This window comes from Triturus cristatus, chromosome 4_2 (genome assembly GCF_964204655.1).
Source record: "Triturus cristatus chromosome 4_2, aTriCri1.1, whole genome shotgun sequence".
Lineage (NCBI taxonomy): Eukaryota > Metazoa > Chordata > Amphibia > Caudata > Salamandridae > Triturus > Triturus cristatus.
In genome coordinates this window covers 334,775,413-334,793,512 of record NC_140586.1, presented here as the reverse complement: position 1 = coordinate 334,793,512, position 18,100 = coordinate 334,775,413, and the positions used below count along the sequence as shown (strand labels likewise).

Genomic DNA, 18,100 nt, shown 5'->3' with positions numbered 1-18,100 from the left:
AATGGACAGAACTACATGTGTTTTTTTCTCCAGATTGGATGTCTGAAGTAAGAGCCTTGCAACTCCACTTCACAATCTCCCTTCAGGTTCGAGACTAGGATCCAAACCAGGGTCAGCGTTTGCCATTTTTTCAGACTGTGGAATTTATTTAGCTTCTTCAGGCTGCAAGCAGGCAATGGGACAAGATTTACCTTTCCAGAGCTGTCCACCTGGAGAAGGCGTGGTTCTAGTTTCATTGGAGACTTTGGATATCTGCAAGAATAGGGATGGGATTAGAAAATACACTGCAGAATTGTGATATAATCACCTTGAAATCATGGCTATGAAGAAATAATAAATGAAAAATACTATGAGCACTTTATTTGATCAGGTATCATGGTTCCAGTTTTACAGAATCCCAATTCTGGTTGTAATTTCAGGAACAAAATCACGTAATTTCATATGTTACAGCATTCACAGCAGACCGTGATCTCTAAAATGTAGACATGTTCACTGAAGTCTAGAGTAGCATGCTCTTTCTTTTTATACTATAGATAGATTGGAAGGGTTTAGGGTAACCCAAATTAACTAATGGTAAAAAGGAGACATCTTTGACCCTCACTATGCAAGCATGTTCCGTCCTGTTTGGAACAGGTAGGGTACAAGACTACAAGACAGTGCTAGCAAATGTAATTCACATTAAGGATTCTGAAGACTATTAAAAGACTTGACTAGTACCCTGGACCTTCATAATGGTCCCGTAGTTAAAGGACTTGACTGGTACCCTGGACCTTCATAATGGTCCTGTGGTTAATCTGTCCAACTGGAGTTGATGGCACCTCTTATTTTCACAATCCACAGCTCCCAGAGGACAGATGGCTGTCCATTCATTAGGTACGGCAATGAAGACATACTGACATGTTCAAAAACTAATAGATGCACAGCTCCTTCCATTCAAAAGGGAACATGACAACATCATGCTTAGAAATTTCTGTTGGAATAAAACTATCACTCTGGCGACTATGATTCATCTGTTTAAAGCAAAACCCTGACTGTTGCACTGGAAAGGCAACTTGCTGGGCCAAAGGTGCTTGGAATCCCCAGCCAGTGTCTTTCACTCACTATTTCTTGGCAAAGCTGTACGAACCTTATCAGTTTAAGACAGCAGCTGGTCTACAAAAGCACATATTGCTGGACTATTCACCCAGACAGTCCTGAGAGGAGCTCCTGCATTCCCTAGGAAGTACGGTCTACAGATCAACTTGTTTAGCTTCCCGGGACAGGGTAAATAACGGTGTACTTGTGAGCCTGATCTAAAGTCAATAATGAACGTGTAGATGACACTTTTGGTAGGTGGTGAAAACAAGAGATAGGAGAAGAGAGGATACAGACACCTTATTGGGTGGGTGCCTTTACGAGCCTCTAGCAATCACTGGTAAAACAAAGGCATCTACTTTCTAACTCTTCTCATCAGACTTGATCACGAATCGCTTGGGCTTTGTAAAGGAAAGGTATCATTCTTAGCACTGGTAGAAGAGGTGGTGAGGGTTACATTGGGAGAAAGAAAGGACCACAGGTGATAGACGATAGAAAGCTTACCCAAGAAGAACATTTTAACCAAATATGCCATAAAAAGCTTCCAGAATGGGTACAGAAGCACTAGTGATGTGCCTTGCCTAGATACAGGAGACCAATGCCAGCCCAGTTTTAGAGCATTACTTTGTCACTCAAACTGTTGCAAGATGCAGCAGATTACTTTGAAAACGGTGATCAAAAAAGATCACTCACATGACAGATCTACATCTGTAGTAAATGATCTGTTAACAAATAGAACAGGCTGAAATAAGTTGAAGATATACGATCCAGTGAAAGCAAGCAAGCCACCAATCTCTGGTTCCCTTAAGACCACCATTGATTTGAAAACTGTCCCAAGGCATTAGCCTGTTGCAGAGGTATAAGCACCAGTGGAAGAGCCTAGCTGGGAAACAAGACATGCTCGCAGTGAAATATCCCTTAGGAAAGCAATAATCTGTGAACCAACTAAAAATGGGATGGTGACAGAATTTGGTCCAGGAGCAGAAATAGAACCTAGGACTATAGTGTGACAAACATCTACCTAGACTGGGAAAAATGAGAGGATATGAACTCATGGATATTGTCAGCTTTGGCAAAGATTGTGAAAACTCTGTAGTGTCCCACATGCTGGCATTCAAAGAGCACAAGGGATATAAATGTCCAGTTAATAAAGTAACGCACAGTTCTCAGAACCTCCTACACATTAGCCATTTACATGACCCTCACAAATAGCAAACCAGTCTGAAGGGTTGCCACCATTTTGAGTGCTAAATTGAAAGACCAGTGGATCCCCGAGATAGTGGGAACCGAACAACGCTTAAAATTTAAGAAGATTTTTCTATGTAGGGTTAAGTCCATGGGAATAGTACTTTTCTACTATCCAGGTTTATAACCTTATCTCCCAATTTATAAGGTGCAGGAAGTCAGTGGATAACAATATTTGACAGGATGTCCACAAGCCAACAGCATTTGACTCCCACTGTCCTGGGGTAGGGGGGCAATCAAGTATTATTGCCATGTCTGTGTAATGCAAATCAGTGCTGCTATGAAAAGTGTGGTTTGACACTATGAACAGTGGATTCATTTTTGCGTATTGTCAATAGTGTTTTGCGCTACCATACAGGGGGACGAATATTCTATCAAAATCCTTTCCTAAGACCCCAAGGTTTCGGGAACAGTATCCTAGCTCTAGAAGTGGGTCTTACAGGACAAAGGCCGTGATATGTGACTTGACTAGTGAGACACACTTAGGTCATGAACTGAAACATCTGAAGGGCAGGAGAAAAATTAACCTTCCATCATCTATGCCAAAAATGTACTGGGGCAGCTAGTACCTCAAGATCTATGTTCCAAACTGGTTACAAGAGTGAAAAAGACTCAGAGTAAAACTAATTATGCAAAAACATAAGGTGGAACACAAATAGTGGAAGATGCTACACATTTATCAGTGTCAAATATTTATTATATAACAATGCAAATACTTTAATTGAGATCTCCAAAAATAAAAAACGTGAGAGCAGAGGGGGAATTTCAGATTGATTTGTGTAATTCATGAAATATACCTTTAATCAAGTAAGCATGCTAAGGTGGGGGACATGCTGTCCTAGTGCATGTGGATTACGGTGTGAATATTTAAAACACAGTACAGCTACATAGTTCTAAACTGTTTACTTTACTGTATGACACAATTGCTGGCCCCAAGGATGAGGAATTTGCTAGACTGCCCATTCCTCTTTGACTATTCAACTGAAAGATCTATTAGCGTGAAAGCAAGTGATGCCCCGTGTTGGGCTCACATCTTACCACTGTCGAATAAACCATTCTTTTCAGAGGAGTCAAATGTCTGCTCCATTCTAGGCATTAAAGGGTATATCGCTGGCTTCAGCCTGAGGTGGTCTCTGTCTGATGTCTTAAAAAACAGTCTTCTCATGTGGTGGGAGAACATTGGATTAACTTGTTCTGAATATGCACAATCATTATTCGAACCGTAGATGACCGATTGCCAAGGGTAAAATGAAGTTGGGAACTGCAAGAAAGAACAGCACATCAAAAAATACTTCATCTTTTCCTTCAAGCATTCCGAGAAGTGCAAAGGTGGCATGTGGTCACTCAAGCCAATCTGCAATAAGGCAAAGCGTGGATTCCTGCAGCACCTCCCTGCATAGTTGTCCAGGCAAAGCAGAGAGGATTGTCTTGGTTCAGCACAGTCTTAGAGACAGTCTTAGCTCAGCATAACCTTGCTCGTTTTCTAACCTGCGCATGAATACTACATAAGTTCACCCACATTGAAAATGGGCAGACTTTAAAAACGAGTGGAAAAAACAAAGAAAAACCTTTAAGCAAAAATGTCCATTTGCTTAAAGTGAAGATCGCCAAGACGTGAGCTCTGCTGTCCGTATATCGTCGCAAACCAAAGAAGCCCCCCTTGCTGTGCATCAATGAATGAGGAACTGCAGAATGGAGAGAGGTGGGAATCTTTTAGCTCCAGTCAATGACAAAGGACAGTTTACATGTTTCCAGGTCACCGAGTTCTTCTCTGGACTGGACAAAAGTCACACTTCCACCCCAGAGGAGTTTACCAGATATGTGACTCGCAGTGTGTCATTTTAATCACTCCCACGCCGCCGCCCAGTCGCCGATAGTTCATTCCACCATACAATCTGTGGGGGCAGAAGGCAAGAGTGTGAAGAAAACAGATTTCTTTAGCATGTGTTTCTAGTCCTCCTGTGCATTTGTTAGTAGATTAAATGAACACCATTTTTAAAACGGTTAATTCATGGGAACAATGTGGCAATAAGTGATTTTCAACAAAAGGTCATCCAAAATTATCCTTAAATTTGCAAAACATTAAGATTCTTTAGTACATGAAAGCTATACTACCTGTGCCTAATTTTCTTAATACAGTCTAGTAGTGGCAGTTAATTCTAATAAAGAAATTACATTACTAATCTACTGTAATAATAGATTACAATTCAGTTTTTTCATTAGTCCTAGAAATGCAGTGGATTCTGACAATTTGTTGTGCAAAATGCATTTCCTGGTGCAAAATACAAAAATTATTTATGAGTCAATTTAACAGATATGCCCTTCAGACGGAGTTATCGTCATGTTTTTCTCTATATTTATTCTTCAGCAAGTCACTTGTCATTGTATTTTTAAATAGTGCACAGCTGGATTAGCGGAAAGCACTATGCTTGCTATCACCATTTTAAACCATAAAGCACTCTTTTGAAGGGTAGTCATGTAAACCGGCTTGAAAATGTGTTTACAGTCATTTAAAATCACGTCAGAGCATGTGTTTCCACAGTACATTGTCCACATTTCTTCAGCTGGAAAGATTACGGCATCAAACGGGGGAAAACGAAGAAACACTGGCACGTTTGGACAGGGGGGGGACCTTCTCCCCCTTACCCTTTCAAGCTCTTCTGCTGGATTTATTTGCTTCTTCGGCTGCAGTAAGTTCTGAATGTTTTTAAATTTGCTGAATAATCAGCAGATTTTAACAAAGAGAATTTTCTCGGTGTAACGTATCAAAACATAGTAGGAAGCTGCATATGGAACTCAACACAGCTCTTGACACTCGTAAAAGCTACAGGGTCGACTTTTATATGCGGTTTCCTGTACTGGCATTGAAGAAGTAAAACTCTACAAGATGGTGGAACTACTGTTTTTCTACTTTAGCTCTTCATAGTTTTTTGGGGAGGTATGGGGGGGAGGGGAGTGAAGCAAGTAATTTGTGAATTACATTTGGTAGGAAGAAGACCTCCTTGTTTAAATATACTCCAAAAAGTAGAAAGGAGGATTCATTGTCGCAACAATTTTTGTTTCAGTAGATAGGTCAATTTATCTTTACACTACTCTCTTGTATTTGAAAGAAGTGCTCCCAGACGACGAATGGCATTAAGACAGTATAGAAACTGAGCTCCGGAGACTGCTTTTGAAAACATAGCAGGGTAGACTGCTTTTGAAAACATAGCAGGCAACTGTGGACTAAGACAGACCCACCTTATCACAAAAAATATCTGCATGTTGGTGGGAGTCTGCTGCGTGCAACAATATAGGCTTTGTGATATATTGGAATTTATGAATTTCTGTAAAGCCTATATTGTTGCACGCAGCAGACTCCCACCATCATGCAGATGTAGCATCTGCATAAGATGAAAAGGCACGTCCCAAGTTTGACTCCGTTTTAGCGCAGAGTCTACGAATGGACAATGATAAGTGTTCATAGTAAAACCTATCTGAGAACACTTCAACACTGTAGAGTATATGGGATAGAGAAAGTAATCCTTCAAACTCAGCCTGGCCAAGGTTTAGAGCATCTTCAGAGTCATGTAGGGCAGCTGGGTCAGAGGAGTTTATACTGTACTGTCATTATGCACGCAGAATAAGGAAAAGGTTACTCACCCTGTAAGCATCTATTCGTAGCACGTAGTGCTGTAGAGTCACATACTGTGCATACTCCTGCCACCTAGTGTTTGGCTTAAAAGGACAAATTGTTTTTCTATGGAGAAGTTTTCGAGGCATGAGGTAAAGTGACTCAAATCATGATTGGTAATGTGCATGGGTATCGGTTCCACTGTAACGTTTTGTTTTTTCTGTTCAAATGGAAAGAGCACATATGGAGCATAAGCAAAGATGGCCCCCCTCGCACAAGTAGCCCGTCAGCACAACCTCAACTTCATCGTCTACGCTGACGACACCCAGCTCATCCTCTCCCTCACCAAGGACCCGCACACCGCCAAAACGAACCTCCACGAGGGAATGAAGGCAGAGCAGCCGTCTGAAACTGAACTCGGACAAGACGGAGGTCCTCATCCTCTGATCCACCCCCTCGGCCTGTGACGACTCGTGGTGGCCTACAATGCTGGGAAAGGCACCCACACCTACCGACCACGCACGCAACCTCGGATTCGTCCTCGACTCCTCCCTCTCCATGTCGAAGCAGATCAACAACGTCTCCTCCTCCTGCTACAAAACCCTCCGCATGCTCCGCAGGATCTACAAGTGGATCCCGTCCGAAACAAGGAGAACTGTTACACAGGTCCTCGTCAGCAGCAGGCTGGACTACGGCAACGCAGTCTACGCAGGAATCCCAGCCAAACACCTGCATCGACTACAACGCATCCAAAACGCTTCCGCACGTCTGATCCTCGATGTACCCCGACGCAGCCACATCACCCCCCCACCTGAAAGACCTGCACTGGCTCCCCATCGACAAAAGGATCACCTTCAAACTCCTCACCCACGCACACAAAGCACTCCACAACACCGGACCAGCCTACCTGAACGACAGACTCAACTTCTACACCCCCATCTGCCAGCTCCGCTCAGCAAACCTCGCCCTCGCGGCCATCCCCCGCATCCAACGAAAGACCACCGGCGGCAGATCATTCTCCTACCTCGACGCCAAGACCTGGAACGCCCTCCCCACCCACCTACGGCAGACCCAGGACCTGCTCACCTTCAGAAGACATCTCAAGACCTGGCTCTTCAAGCAGTAGCGGTTCCCCCCTCCCTTCAGCGCCTTGAGACCCTCACGGGTAAGTAGTGCGCTTTACAAATTCCTTGATTGATTGATTGATTGAAAGAGAAGAGAAGAGAGGACTATGGCAAAGAATAGAAAATAAAAAATATTTTTTTAAAAAAAAAGACAAATAGAAAGGTGACTGCAACAACCAGGGGCTTAAAGGGAGGAGGGTGGGTGCATTTGAATGCCCAGAACGACATGCCACGAACAGATGCTTACAGGGCAAGTAACGTTTTCTGTTTGTGGTATGTATAGCTGTAGATTCACATGCTGAGCTTAGACGGGAAAGCAGTCCTCCCGTCTGCAGTGGCTGGCCCCAGGATTTGGTAGAAGACTCGAAAAGTGTATGTAAGACAGTCTGGCCAACTACAGCTTGTTGGCGTGCAAAAACATCCACACAGTAATGTTTAGTGAAAAATCAGTTCCTGTATTCAAAGGTAGCCCTCCGCCCGACCTTTTCCTGCCCCGTCACCAAGGGTCTGCGGCAGCTGAAATTGATCTCCATGGGCGATGCACGCGCGGAGCCATTCAGTATCCCAGAGGAGAGGCGCACCAGGGGAGCGGGCTGCAACTTATTGAAATGGTCTGAGGCGGAGCTACACGAAAGGGTGGGGCTACGAGCACAAGACACAGGTGGGGTCAGATAGTAGAGGGCAGGAACTGGACATCAGCGGAGCGCCTCTTAACTGAGAAAAGAAGTTACAAATTAAAGTCAGAGCAACTCATGGGGCAGGTGACTCACTCGATGCAAATTTTGACGGGTGACTAGGGGTGGAATCCTTGTGACCATACGGTCTTCTTTTCCTCTGAGCTTTCAATTTTACTCCTGTGTACTCTCTGCTTGGGCTGTTTTTGCCTGCCCTCTCTATCCTAAGCTCCCCTTCCGTCTTCTCTGCCCCGAGTGTGCAGTCTGTCTCACTACTCCTCACTTCTTTCATGGAGATTGGTAAAGCCTCCATGGCTTCTCTTAACCTTCCAATAACAAGCATTGTCGGAGCCAATAGATCTTGCCTTTAACAGGCGAGTGCTGAGCTATTGGTGGTGTTAGTGCTTTATATTTTACTGCTCAAAATGGCACTCAGCCTTGTTGGAATTATAGAATAAGCAAGAGCGACCATGAAAGTTAAAGCGACCACGCTAATTAGATAGGAATGTCAGGAATGCAGCTGGCATCCGGCCACGCTGCTACTCACTCCAGAGCTCTCTAGGACAGGGGAGTTAACGTTTAGCGGAAAGGCGGGACATGCACCCGCCTTTGGCCAATTGCAGGCTTTCAATTTTCGAAAGCCACACGCAATGGCTAATCACTTCAGCTTTTCAGCAAACTCGTGTGTGTGGCTTTTTTTAGCCACACGCACGCGTTTGCTGAAAAGCTGAAGTGATTCCAAGAGGTCATTTTCTAGAGCAGCGCGCTGCGCTAGGCTCGACCTAAAAATGGAGCCGATGCCCATACGCATCACCAATCATAGGTGGAGTCACTATACCTTGTGATGCAAAATACTTCTTTGAAGAAAAACAATATGCAACGTCTAAGCCCAACACTAGATGGCAGGAGTATGCAGGCATGTGTATCTACGGCTACATATGCCATGAACGTGATGTTTCAACAGCAATCATTAATCAAGACATAGTTTTTTTTATCTAATGAAAGATGTTGAGCGTAGAAGACAATATTAATAAAAAAGCGTTCCTTTGGTTTCAAGCAAAACAAAATTCTTGAAATGTTGGAGAACAACATCAGAAATATTTTCTGGTGAATATGTATTGTTTCCTTAGGCAAATTTGAATTTTCTACATAACTGACATACATTTTTATCAATATTGTAACTGTCAATGTGCTGCAGAATGTATACATTCAGAGCCGCACAAGGTGGTCAGCCCTGGAGCATGATTTGGTCCTGTATTGCTTCATAATTGCAATGGGCCGTTTGTACGGAAAAAAATTTCACTATAAAGTTATAAGAACTCATTAGTCTGAGAGAGTGGGGCAGGGAAGGAAGGAAGGGAGGACGGTGGGCCTCCTTGTTGCCAACAGGACCATTAAGTGGATTTGAGAAGACCACGCTGCCACACAAGGCCTGGGAGCATACAACGGTGATACTACAGGTGCCTTTGGAGGAGACAGAACACCGGGACACATACTGTCTGGCGGTACTTGATGCCCAGCTAGTCGCAAGGAACACAGCCTTGAACTCTTGGTGCCTGATATCCAAGTTACACAATGCAGCATTCCGAAGCTCCTTGGCTGACAGGATGCGTGATTAATTTGAGAATAATGATGAAACAGCTTCTTCTCCAGCAACCGAATGGAAGGCCTTCAAGGTAGTAACACAAGGTCACTGTATTCATGCTGTTGTGTTCAAGGGAAGAACCATACAGAGGTAACTGTAAGGTTGATGTAGGAAGCTGGCTCTTTATATGATACATCAAAATGAGATATATTGTGTAAAGAGTCCAGGGGTTCCCTTATGAGTGGACAGGGGCTTGTTATGGAAATCCAAAGGTGCTCCGCTAGGGGGTAGTGTGGTTGGGCAGCCTTAGGCTTATCACAGATGACCATAAGACATCAGAATATACACACAATAGTCAATAAGTGAGACACACAACTCAAGAAGATGTCCCACACAAATGTATAAACATAACCAGTATCTTTATATATGCTTTGGCACCAGAAACAATTTGTTCAGGTAAGTACGTTTTGTAACAGAAATATTTTAGAGTTCAAAAAGTCGACATCTTCCAGAGGCTGCAATGTTATCTTATTGGAGGAAAAGTCAATGCAGCATTCAGGTTTAGTACAGTGACTTAAGGGATCCTTCTCCAAGTTATAAGGTGAGAGGTGGGCAAGGTCCAAAGCAGCAGCAGAACATCAACAGTGGCACTAGAGCGGCCGGGTGCAGAGGTTCAATACAGCATTGGGTGCCCAATGTTATTCTATGGAGAACGGTCATGGTAAAAAGAGGATGCAGGCTTTGATCGACTGGTGCAGTGGTCTCTTCAGGCGTCGGGTTTCTGCACTCACAGATTCCTTCTGGGGGCATTTGGATGCTTGCAGGATGCAGGGAGGCAGGTCCGCTACTTCTCAGGAGGTCTTGGTTCCTGGGTGGAATGCTGGCAGGCCTCCAGGGCTTTGGGGATTCAGCAGCTCCAGGACAGTCAACTTTTGGTGCAACTGGTAGAGGCAGGCCAGCAGGGTTAGTGCCAAGTCAGTTGGCTGGATCTGCTGTTCTGGTACCAGGGGCTGCCTCAAATACTGAAATTAGGGGCAAAAGGGAAGTGTAAAGTAGTAGCCAGTGGGCTACTGACCCTTGGGGTCACGATGCCCCTATATGACTCCTTCCTGCGGGAAACGGGCATAACCTTGTCCCAGAATTCCTAAGTATGCCATCACAAAGATGGCTACTTCTGAAAAGTCAGGTCCACCTCAGTTTAGCCGATCTTAGTGGTGCCTGGGGGTGGCACGACCACCTGACTAGCTAATTCTCCCGCTTGTCCAGGTGCCAATGGGGCTCTGGACAAAGGGACGGGTCAGCTTCCTCTCCTGTGAGGGGAGCCAGATTTGAATTTCAAAGGCAGCAGCTCTTTGAAGCATCAGCAGGTCATCCTGAAGTAGGGGGTGTGACGTCCTCTTCACGGACAGGCTTTTGTTCTGGCTTTCCGGAGACCAAAAGACTCTCACCCTATGAGGTCAGAACAGTGTCTCAAGTGGCAGGCTGGCAGAAACCAGTCAGAGAGCACACCAGAGGCTGGTAAGTTTTCAGGGGGTACTTCTAAGGTGCCCTCTGAGGGCATATATTGGTAAATTCAACACTGGAATAACTGTGGGTTTATTAATACGAGATGCTTGATACCAAACATCCCTATTTTCACGGATGCCATTATTTATCTGGGGAAACCCGTTCACACCAGTGTCCAGCACATGTTCTAAAATGGCTTTCCTGTCCACTTGCACTAGCAGTAATGGAACTGACCGGGGCATATCTGCTCATGTAGGTATGCCCTCACATGTAATAATAGTCACCCAGCCTAAGGCCTGTAAGGCCTGCTGCAGGGGTGACTTACAAGTACTACATGCAGAGATAGGGGGCCTGGCACACAGATGTGTGTCAAGTCATGATTTAATTTTTGTCTGCAACAAAACACACAGCCTGCGATAGCAGCCAGCCCAGCATGAGTTTGGTGAGGGGTCCCTTAGGGTTGCACAATTTGTTCTGCAGCCGTTGGGGGACCCTCGGTCCCTTAGGGTTGTACAATTCGTGCTGCAGCCACTGGGGGACCCTCGGTCCCTTAGGGTTGCACAATTCGTGCTGCAGCCGTTGGGGGAACCTCTTTAGTACTGTTGGCCCTAGGGGTACCATTTACTAGGCACGTACAGAGGGAGCTAAAGGAATTGCCAATTGGGGGAACAATTGTACAGTTTTGGGAAGTAGATCTGGCACCGGGAACCTGGTTAGCAGGAACATAGTGCACTTCCAGTGGAAATCGTATCATATACCAGGCAAACAGTGGGGATGACCTTGTCAAAAAGGAATACTTTCCAGAGCTGAAGACTTCTGTGTCCAAACAGAAAGACAACTGATGAGCGATAAGACCATTTGTGACCCTCTCAGGGTGGCACATGAGGTGCAAGCCATCTTGATAGAAAAGTTACAGTGTCTAGACTACACTGCTGACAAGGTTTGTGTTGACACCCACGGAGATAAGATTGGCAGGTGATTAGAGTGGCTTGTCGACCAAGAAATCACACGTAAATCACTCCAAACACCACAGGGGGTATTCATATGTTACCAACAAGATATCCATGTGACTTTTTATGACTTTTCTCGCAGACTTTATGAGGGTACATCAAGGGGCATTGATGCAGTAAATGGCTTCACAAGTAAATTGGCTTTTTCAAATGCGCCACCCCCTCTCCCTGCCCCCTCAGAGTTCAAGGTTTGTATAGCTGCCCCTCCCTTACAGTTTAGAACATTAGGGAGGTCATACGGATCTAGCTATTGGCAAAACACCAGGCACCAATTGGTTCTCAGAAGAGCTTTGAGACAGTGCCAACTGAGAATTTGCTCCTGCTGTCGCTTAGGGAGACTCTGATAGTCTTGATACCCAAGCCAAGGCACGTCACTTCAGACCCTGCTTCACACAGACCAATACCGATCTTAAACTCAGACTTTAAAATCCTAAGCAAAATTGTAGCAAGTGGTTCCTAAACTGATCCACCCAGATCCACATTGTTTTGTGTCTGGGAGGAGCACATCAGTGAATATAAGGAGACTGTACAGAATCATGGAAGTAGCTCCATCAGCTTGGTCTCCCTCAGCCTGTCTGGTCCACAACTTGGGAATGGAGTTGGATACCCTACACTGGGAGTACTTTTTCAAAGTGTTTGCCCAGTTCAGCTATGGTTAGTGTACCATACCGTTGAGCAGGCTAGTCTGTATGTGCCCACTGGCAGAATATGGCTAAGCAAATGGAACTCTGATCCCTTCGCAATCTTTAAGGGACTTGGGAGGGGTGCCGCCTCTTTCAATTGCTCTATGCTCTCGCCACAGAGTGGTTAGCCATCAGACTGAGACTGAAGGGAGGAGCAAGCTTCTTCCTGCTGCACACTAATTCTGCTCCAGCCTGCCTGACTTGGGGTGGGGATGGAGAGGAGATGAAGGTGTGACTCAATCAAACGGGACAGCCTCTCAATTCGTTACTTGGGAGTCAGACTTTACCATATCAACACTAAAGACATCACACCCTATGCCCCAGCCATCCTCCTACTTGGTTTGCCTAAGAATCTGGGGTACCTTACAGCTGGTAATCTAACACTGAAGCACACAGGCATCACAACTTTGGGTGATCTATTTTAGGATTGTCAACTCCTTCCTTTCGATTTGCTTGGGGAACAGTTTGACATACACAGGAGATAGTTCCTAATACCACAAGTCCTGGTCCACACCTTCCAGATCAAATGGTACGTTTCTGATGCAGTACCCGCAGCTCGCTCTATATCCAGACTTTATTCTCAATGAGCAACGGCAGGAAGTTAATCAGCTAGTTGTTGTAGGAAGCTGGCTCTGTATATACTGTACCAAAATGAGGTATCGTGTGTACAGAGTCCAGTGGAACCCCAAAGGTGGGCAGAGGTAAAAGTAGATGGCACCTTAGTCTCTATTTGTGGTAGTGTGAGCAAGCAGTGAGCCTTTATTAGAGGGTAGTGTTAAGCATCAAAATTATTATTGCGTTATTTTATTTTTAGAACCAAGCAATGCCTGGTGCAGGTAAGTGAAATAGTACTTTGCAAATTCTTATGCAATGTCTTACAGTTGAATGCAGGTTCAAATGCAGTTGGTTGAATTACAGGTAAGTCAATGCTTCAAAATTACTTTTCAGTTACTTTACAGATTACTTTGTGTGTTAATTTTTAGATTACTTTTCAAGTTAATTTTTCTACTCAGTGTGATATGCCTAGATATCACACTGGAACATTTCCTCGAGAAAAGGTAAGTATATCAGTTTTTGTACATTTGCAGTGTTTTATAAAGACTAACTCCATTTCAAGGAAAACAGTCAATGCAATCCTATGGGAGGAAATTAAGTTGTTGGTTTGCAGGTATGTACAAGTTTGTGGGAGTTAGTATTCGGGGGTTAGAACTAGGGTTCCCCCAATGTCAAGGATGCACTCTTGAAACCCCTTCAGCGGCACTAGGGCAGCCGAGTACTGAGCCCCAATGTTATCCAATGGGGGATGGGGGGCCTCCGGTTGGTGGCTGCTCACAAGCAGGCCACGAGGTTGTGGGAGCAAAACTGGTGTTAGGCTCAGGGCAAAGGGGGAACAGAGTTAGCACCCAAAGTACACCTGCAGCGGCGGCTTGGTGCATGGGGCTGTTTTGGCATCGGTGCCCTGTTTTAAATAGGGATTCTCCGGTTGCCAGAAAGACTGCAGGCTCGGGAACGAAGATCTTCTGGAGGTGACCACCGGTTGGAGAGGTACGTTGGGATGCTGGGACACCGTTGGTTGGGCCACCCAAGGTCATGGGACATCGGGTGCAGGGGTGTCTTTAGACATTGGGTTTTCTTACCAGCTTCGGTCGCGGGGATCCTCCAAAAAGGGACTGCAGGCTTCGCTTGGAGATTCGAGGCTGGTCAGAGATCACCAGATCTCAGGTCGGGATCGCCGGTGGTTTTGGGCCACTCGAACGCGGGCGTTGGGTGCAGAGTGGTGCAGACTCATGGTTTTGGCTGGGGTTAGAGTCTGTGGGTGAGCAAATCCGGTGCTCACGGGAGACAGAGTCTTTGGCTTGGAAGGCAGGGCAGGTCCTTCGGGTTCTTGCGGCTGCAGGACACACCGGGATTTTGCTGGAGTAGGTTCAAGGTGCGGACTGGCCCGTAGGGATGGGGCCAAGTCAGTGGGTGTCTTCCTCTTCTTAGATTGAGGACAGCTTCTTTGGTCCTTCTTCTTCTTGTCGATTCTTGTCCGAGGAGGCAATTCTCCTGCCCAAAGTGGGGGTCAGAACAGGTGGGGGCCAGTTGCTAGAAACAGCAAAGGCCTGGGGGGGCTCACAAAGGCGGCCAGCCTTTGAAGCTTCCCCTTCGTGGACCCTACCCATCCAGGGGGAGGAGGCTTGGCACCTGGTCCCAGGATGCGCATTGTTTCAGACCTCTGAGAGCAGCAGGCTCTCGACCCAGGGGTCCAGAAACATGTCTGGTGGTGGCAGCTGGCGAACAGCAGGACAGCTAGGTCGTTTTTCAGGGGGAATCTCTAAGATGCCCTCTGAGTGCATTTTTTTATTAAATCCCACACTTGCATCAGTGTGGGGTTAATGTGCTGAGAAGTTTGATACCAAACCTCCCAGTTTTCAGTAAAGCCATTATGGTACTGTGGAGTTCGTAATGACAAACTCCCAGCACCATATACTCTTAATGGCATTACTGCACTTACAATGTTTAAGAATGTCTAAGAATTGACTTAGACACTGTATGGATACAGGGCTCATGCACCTGTACCCTCACCACTGGTATAGTGCACCCAGCTAGAGGGGTGGCTAACCTATGCCAGGGCAGTGGGTTGTAGGCATGGCATATAGGGATGTGTGTGATGTCGACTCTTCACTTTAATCTGCACCAAAACATGCAGCCTGCAATGGCAGTGTGTGTGTAAAGGTACAGGGCTTCTAGGGGTGGCACAATAAGTGCTGCAGCCCTTAGAGGCCTTCACTGGCCACAGTGCCCTTGGTACCTGTGGTACCATTTACAAGGGACTGGCCTGTGGCCAAAGATCACCAATTGGGGTTTGTCTTAATGCAGTTTTAGGGCCATGGCTACCTGTTTGGCAGGAACCCAGGGCACACTAAGTCAAAGTACATCAGCAGTTTGGCAAAAAGTGAGGGCAACCATGCAAACAAATGGGCACTTTGAGAGTTGCACAAAGCACTCCAACACTATACACAACCATTGTGCCACAGTCCCTACGTGACACATAGGAGTCTAAAATAGAGAGAGCACCCATGACATGGACTGGGCCAAAACAATTGCATATCCACATAATGTCTAATGCAATGCTAAGTTTAAATTTATATAATTTAATATTTTACACAGGGGCTACCTGCCTTGTGCCAAAATCAACAAGTGTTTAACCATTGCTAATGCCTTCTGTCCTGTGCTGCAGCCTAAAGACAGCTTTCATTATATGCTTGGGACTACCCAAATGTCAACTTAAATAGCTGAGAGGTCTCTACACTGGGACTACACAAGAGACTAAAAAAGACAGCTGCCAGTTTCCTGAAACTTTCCTTTATGGCAAACTGGTAGTCACCATGAAATGGAAGTTCACTGTACCTCCCACATTGCGGCATGGCGCCAAGTTGTAATCAAATGGGCCGAGGTGAAGAGTAAAGCAGTGCACAGGGAGGAAGTGAGCGACCTAAGGAAGCAGCCAATTGCCAGCGAATGGGACAACACGTTGATAAATATGAAATAGGTCCCCGCAGTGGGACACTTCAGGGCTTACCCAGGAGAATTTTTTTAAAAATATGTATATGTTACACAACAGCAGTCGACATTGTGAAGTTATGACTCAGTCGCACTTTCCCATCTTAGCTTCAATAGGAAATTTTGCTGGTGCCTTCAGCCCAAAAAGCTGAACTGATTTACACTAAGCTTGGCATGAAAGAAGAACCTTACTTTGAAAGCGTGCAGCTTTTAAAGAGGCAACTCTTATGTATATCACTGCAATTTTAACTCACGAGCCTCGACTCATGTCAATCACATTCTGAAATGTTTGACAAATGTGACTGGCTGCAGAAGGGGTCTGAATTTTTTTTTCATCTCCAGGTCAGGATCCAAACATGCCTTTCGGCTAGTAACTACTAAGCAAACCTCTCTGCATTTCAAGCTTATTTTCAATCTGCCTGCTACCAGATGGTTTCTGATGGTTCTTTTTCTTGATTTAAGGCTGACAATTGGGCAACTGAGTCATTCAAATAGACAGTGCAGTGCCACGAATCCCAGCCATTATTGAATAAGGTATTTTCAGAAAGTGTTGTTCAGTGCACATTACAGTTGTTGACAATTTTATCGGTTTGTAATCTCATCTTAGTTTTTATAGTGAGCATTTTTCCAAAACAGTAACAATTGAATTGCTGAATTGCACACACTGCTGTCAACTTTACATGGCTGGCAAATATTTTTAGAGCTGGGGGATCCTCAAGATAAGAAAACGTACTCTAGGGGCTCCTCTACAGGACAAAAGGTGGGGAAACTGTCTACTATTTAAGAATGCAATGCTTGGACAATATATTTACTGCAAGTGATAATAATGAACTACAGGTTCTCCCCCACATCTCCCTCTAAGAGTAAGCTTGCACTGTTCAAACTACCAACACCTCCTAAATGTAAAAGTTGACAAATAAATGAGCTTAAAGTGGTGCCTATTCCTCTAATTCCAATGACAACAATAATGGCCACAAAACACAACTAGCAGTACAATGCCAACTGGTCGCGTCTTAAACCCATTTCCCTCCCTGGTGCAGGATTACCACTGCAACTGGGATTTGCTCACTCTTTTCTATGCTGGGATTCAGAAGGTGCTTGGCTGATTTCTGGACACTTTCCTGGACTAGGTCCTGCAGCATTTTTACATACTTTATTTCAGGATTGATGGCTGTTTATTTTGGTGCATGTGCTAAGCTATTTAGAGTATCATTCCTAACCTCCTTCAGGGAAGGGGTTTCCTGTTTCTTTCTGAGGCATTCCTTTAGTTTACCTCTTGATTGTAGAATTTCACTTCATACACTGTAAAAGTTTCCCTACCAATCTGTTAACTGCCAATAGTTCCAGCACGAGTGTTCTCTTGCAAGACTACCCAGTTCTACTACTAGACTCTTTACATGTATTTACATGTCCCAGTTGAGTAGAGAATCTACTGTACTTTGCATGCTGTTTATGATTTGCAATCTATTATCCAAATAATGCTATTTTTGCTCCTAAGTAGTACTTCTATTTCCTGTAATCTTGCTAGCATTTTTCTGTGCCAGGTTTTCTTCCATGCCTCCGAGACAAGTATTGCTTGCAGGCATTCAAAATGCCTTACTTAACTTTCCAGTTTGAGCCACTAGTATCTGAAAAAGGCAACCGAGTATTTGCATTGTACACCTGCTTTCACAGCCTGTAGATAAACGCAAATTCACCAGTAGCCAAATCAATTAATGAAATATGAGGAAATGAAAATGTAAACCGAACCTCCATGTGTTTGCGTCTGGATCAAAAACTTCTATGGTCTTCAAGTAAGTTGTTCCATCAAATCCACCAACTGCCATTAGCTGTCCATTTACAACTGCAAGCCCGACCTGCAGAACAAAAACAAAATGGATCTTAGATTTTGGCAGTAGACCACCTACAATAACTATCAGGCATACAAAAAGTAGAACACATTCAAGGGAGTATCAAACTAAGAAGCCTCGCCAGATTGGGAAACCAAGAACCAGCAATCCAACGAGTGGCACCAGTAAGAGGAGAAAGTAACTTGTGCAC

The 18,100-nt window shown here is 44.9% G+C and overlaps 1 protein-coding gene across 2 annotated transcripts in view; it reads right to left on the bottom strand.

Moving 5' to 3' along the window:
* Positions 1–2,994: 2,994 nt before the first annotated feature.
* The window catches only part of KLHL20 (kelch like family member 20), a 391,295-nt gene continuing 376,189 nt past the window's right edge, over positions 2,995–18,100 (bottom strand). For both annotated transcript variants that reach the window (XM_085601720.1, XM_085601719.1), the window contains exons 11-12: positions 17,810–17,916; positions 2,995–4,214 (exon numbers count right to left, since the gene is read on the bottom strand). In XM_085601720.1, the coding sequence (XP_085457846.1) occupies positions 4,130–4,214; positions 17,810–17,916 (192 nt within the window). In that variant the 3' untranslated portion in view covers positions 2,995–4,129. The remainder of the gene's footprint in view (positions 4,215–17,809; positions 17,917–18,100) is intronic.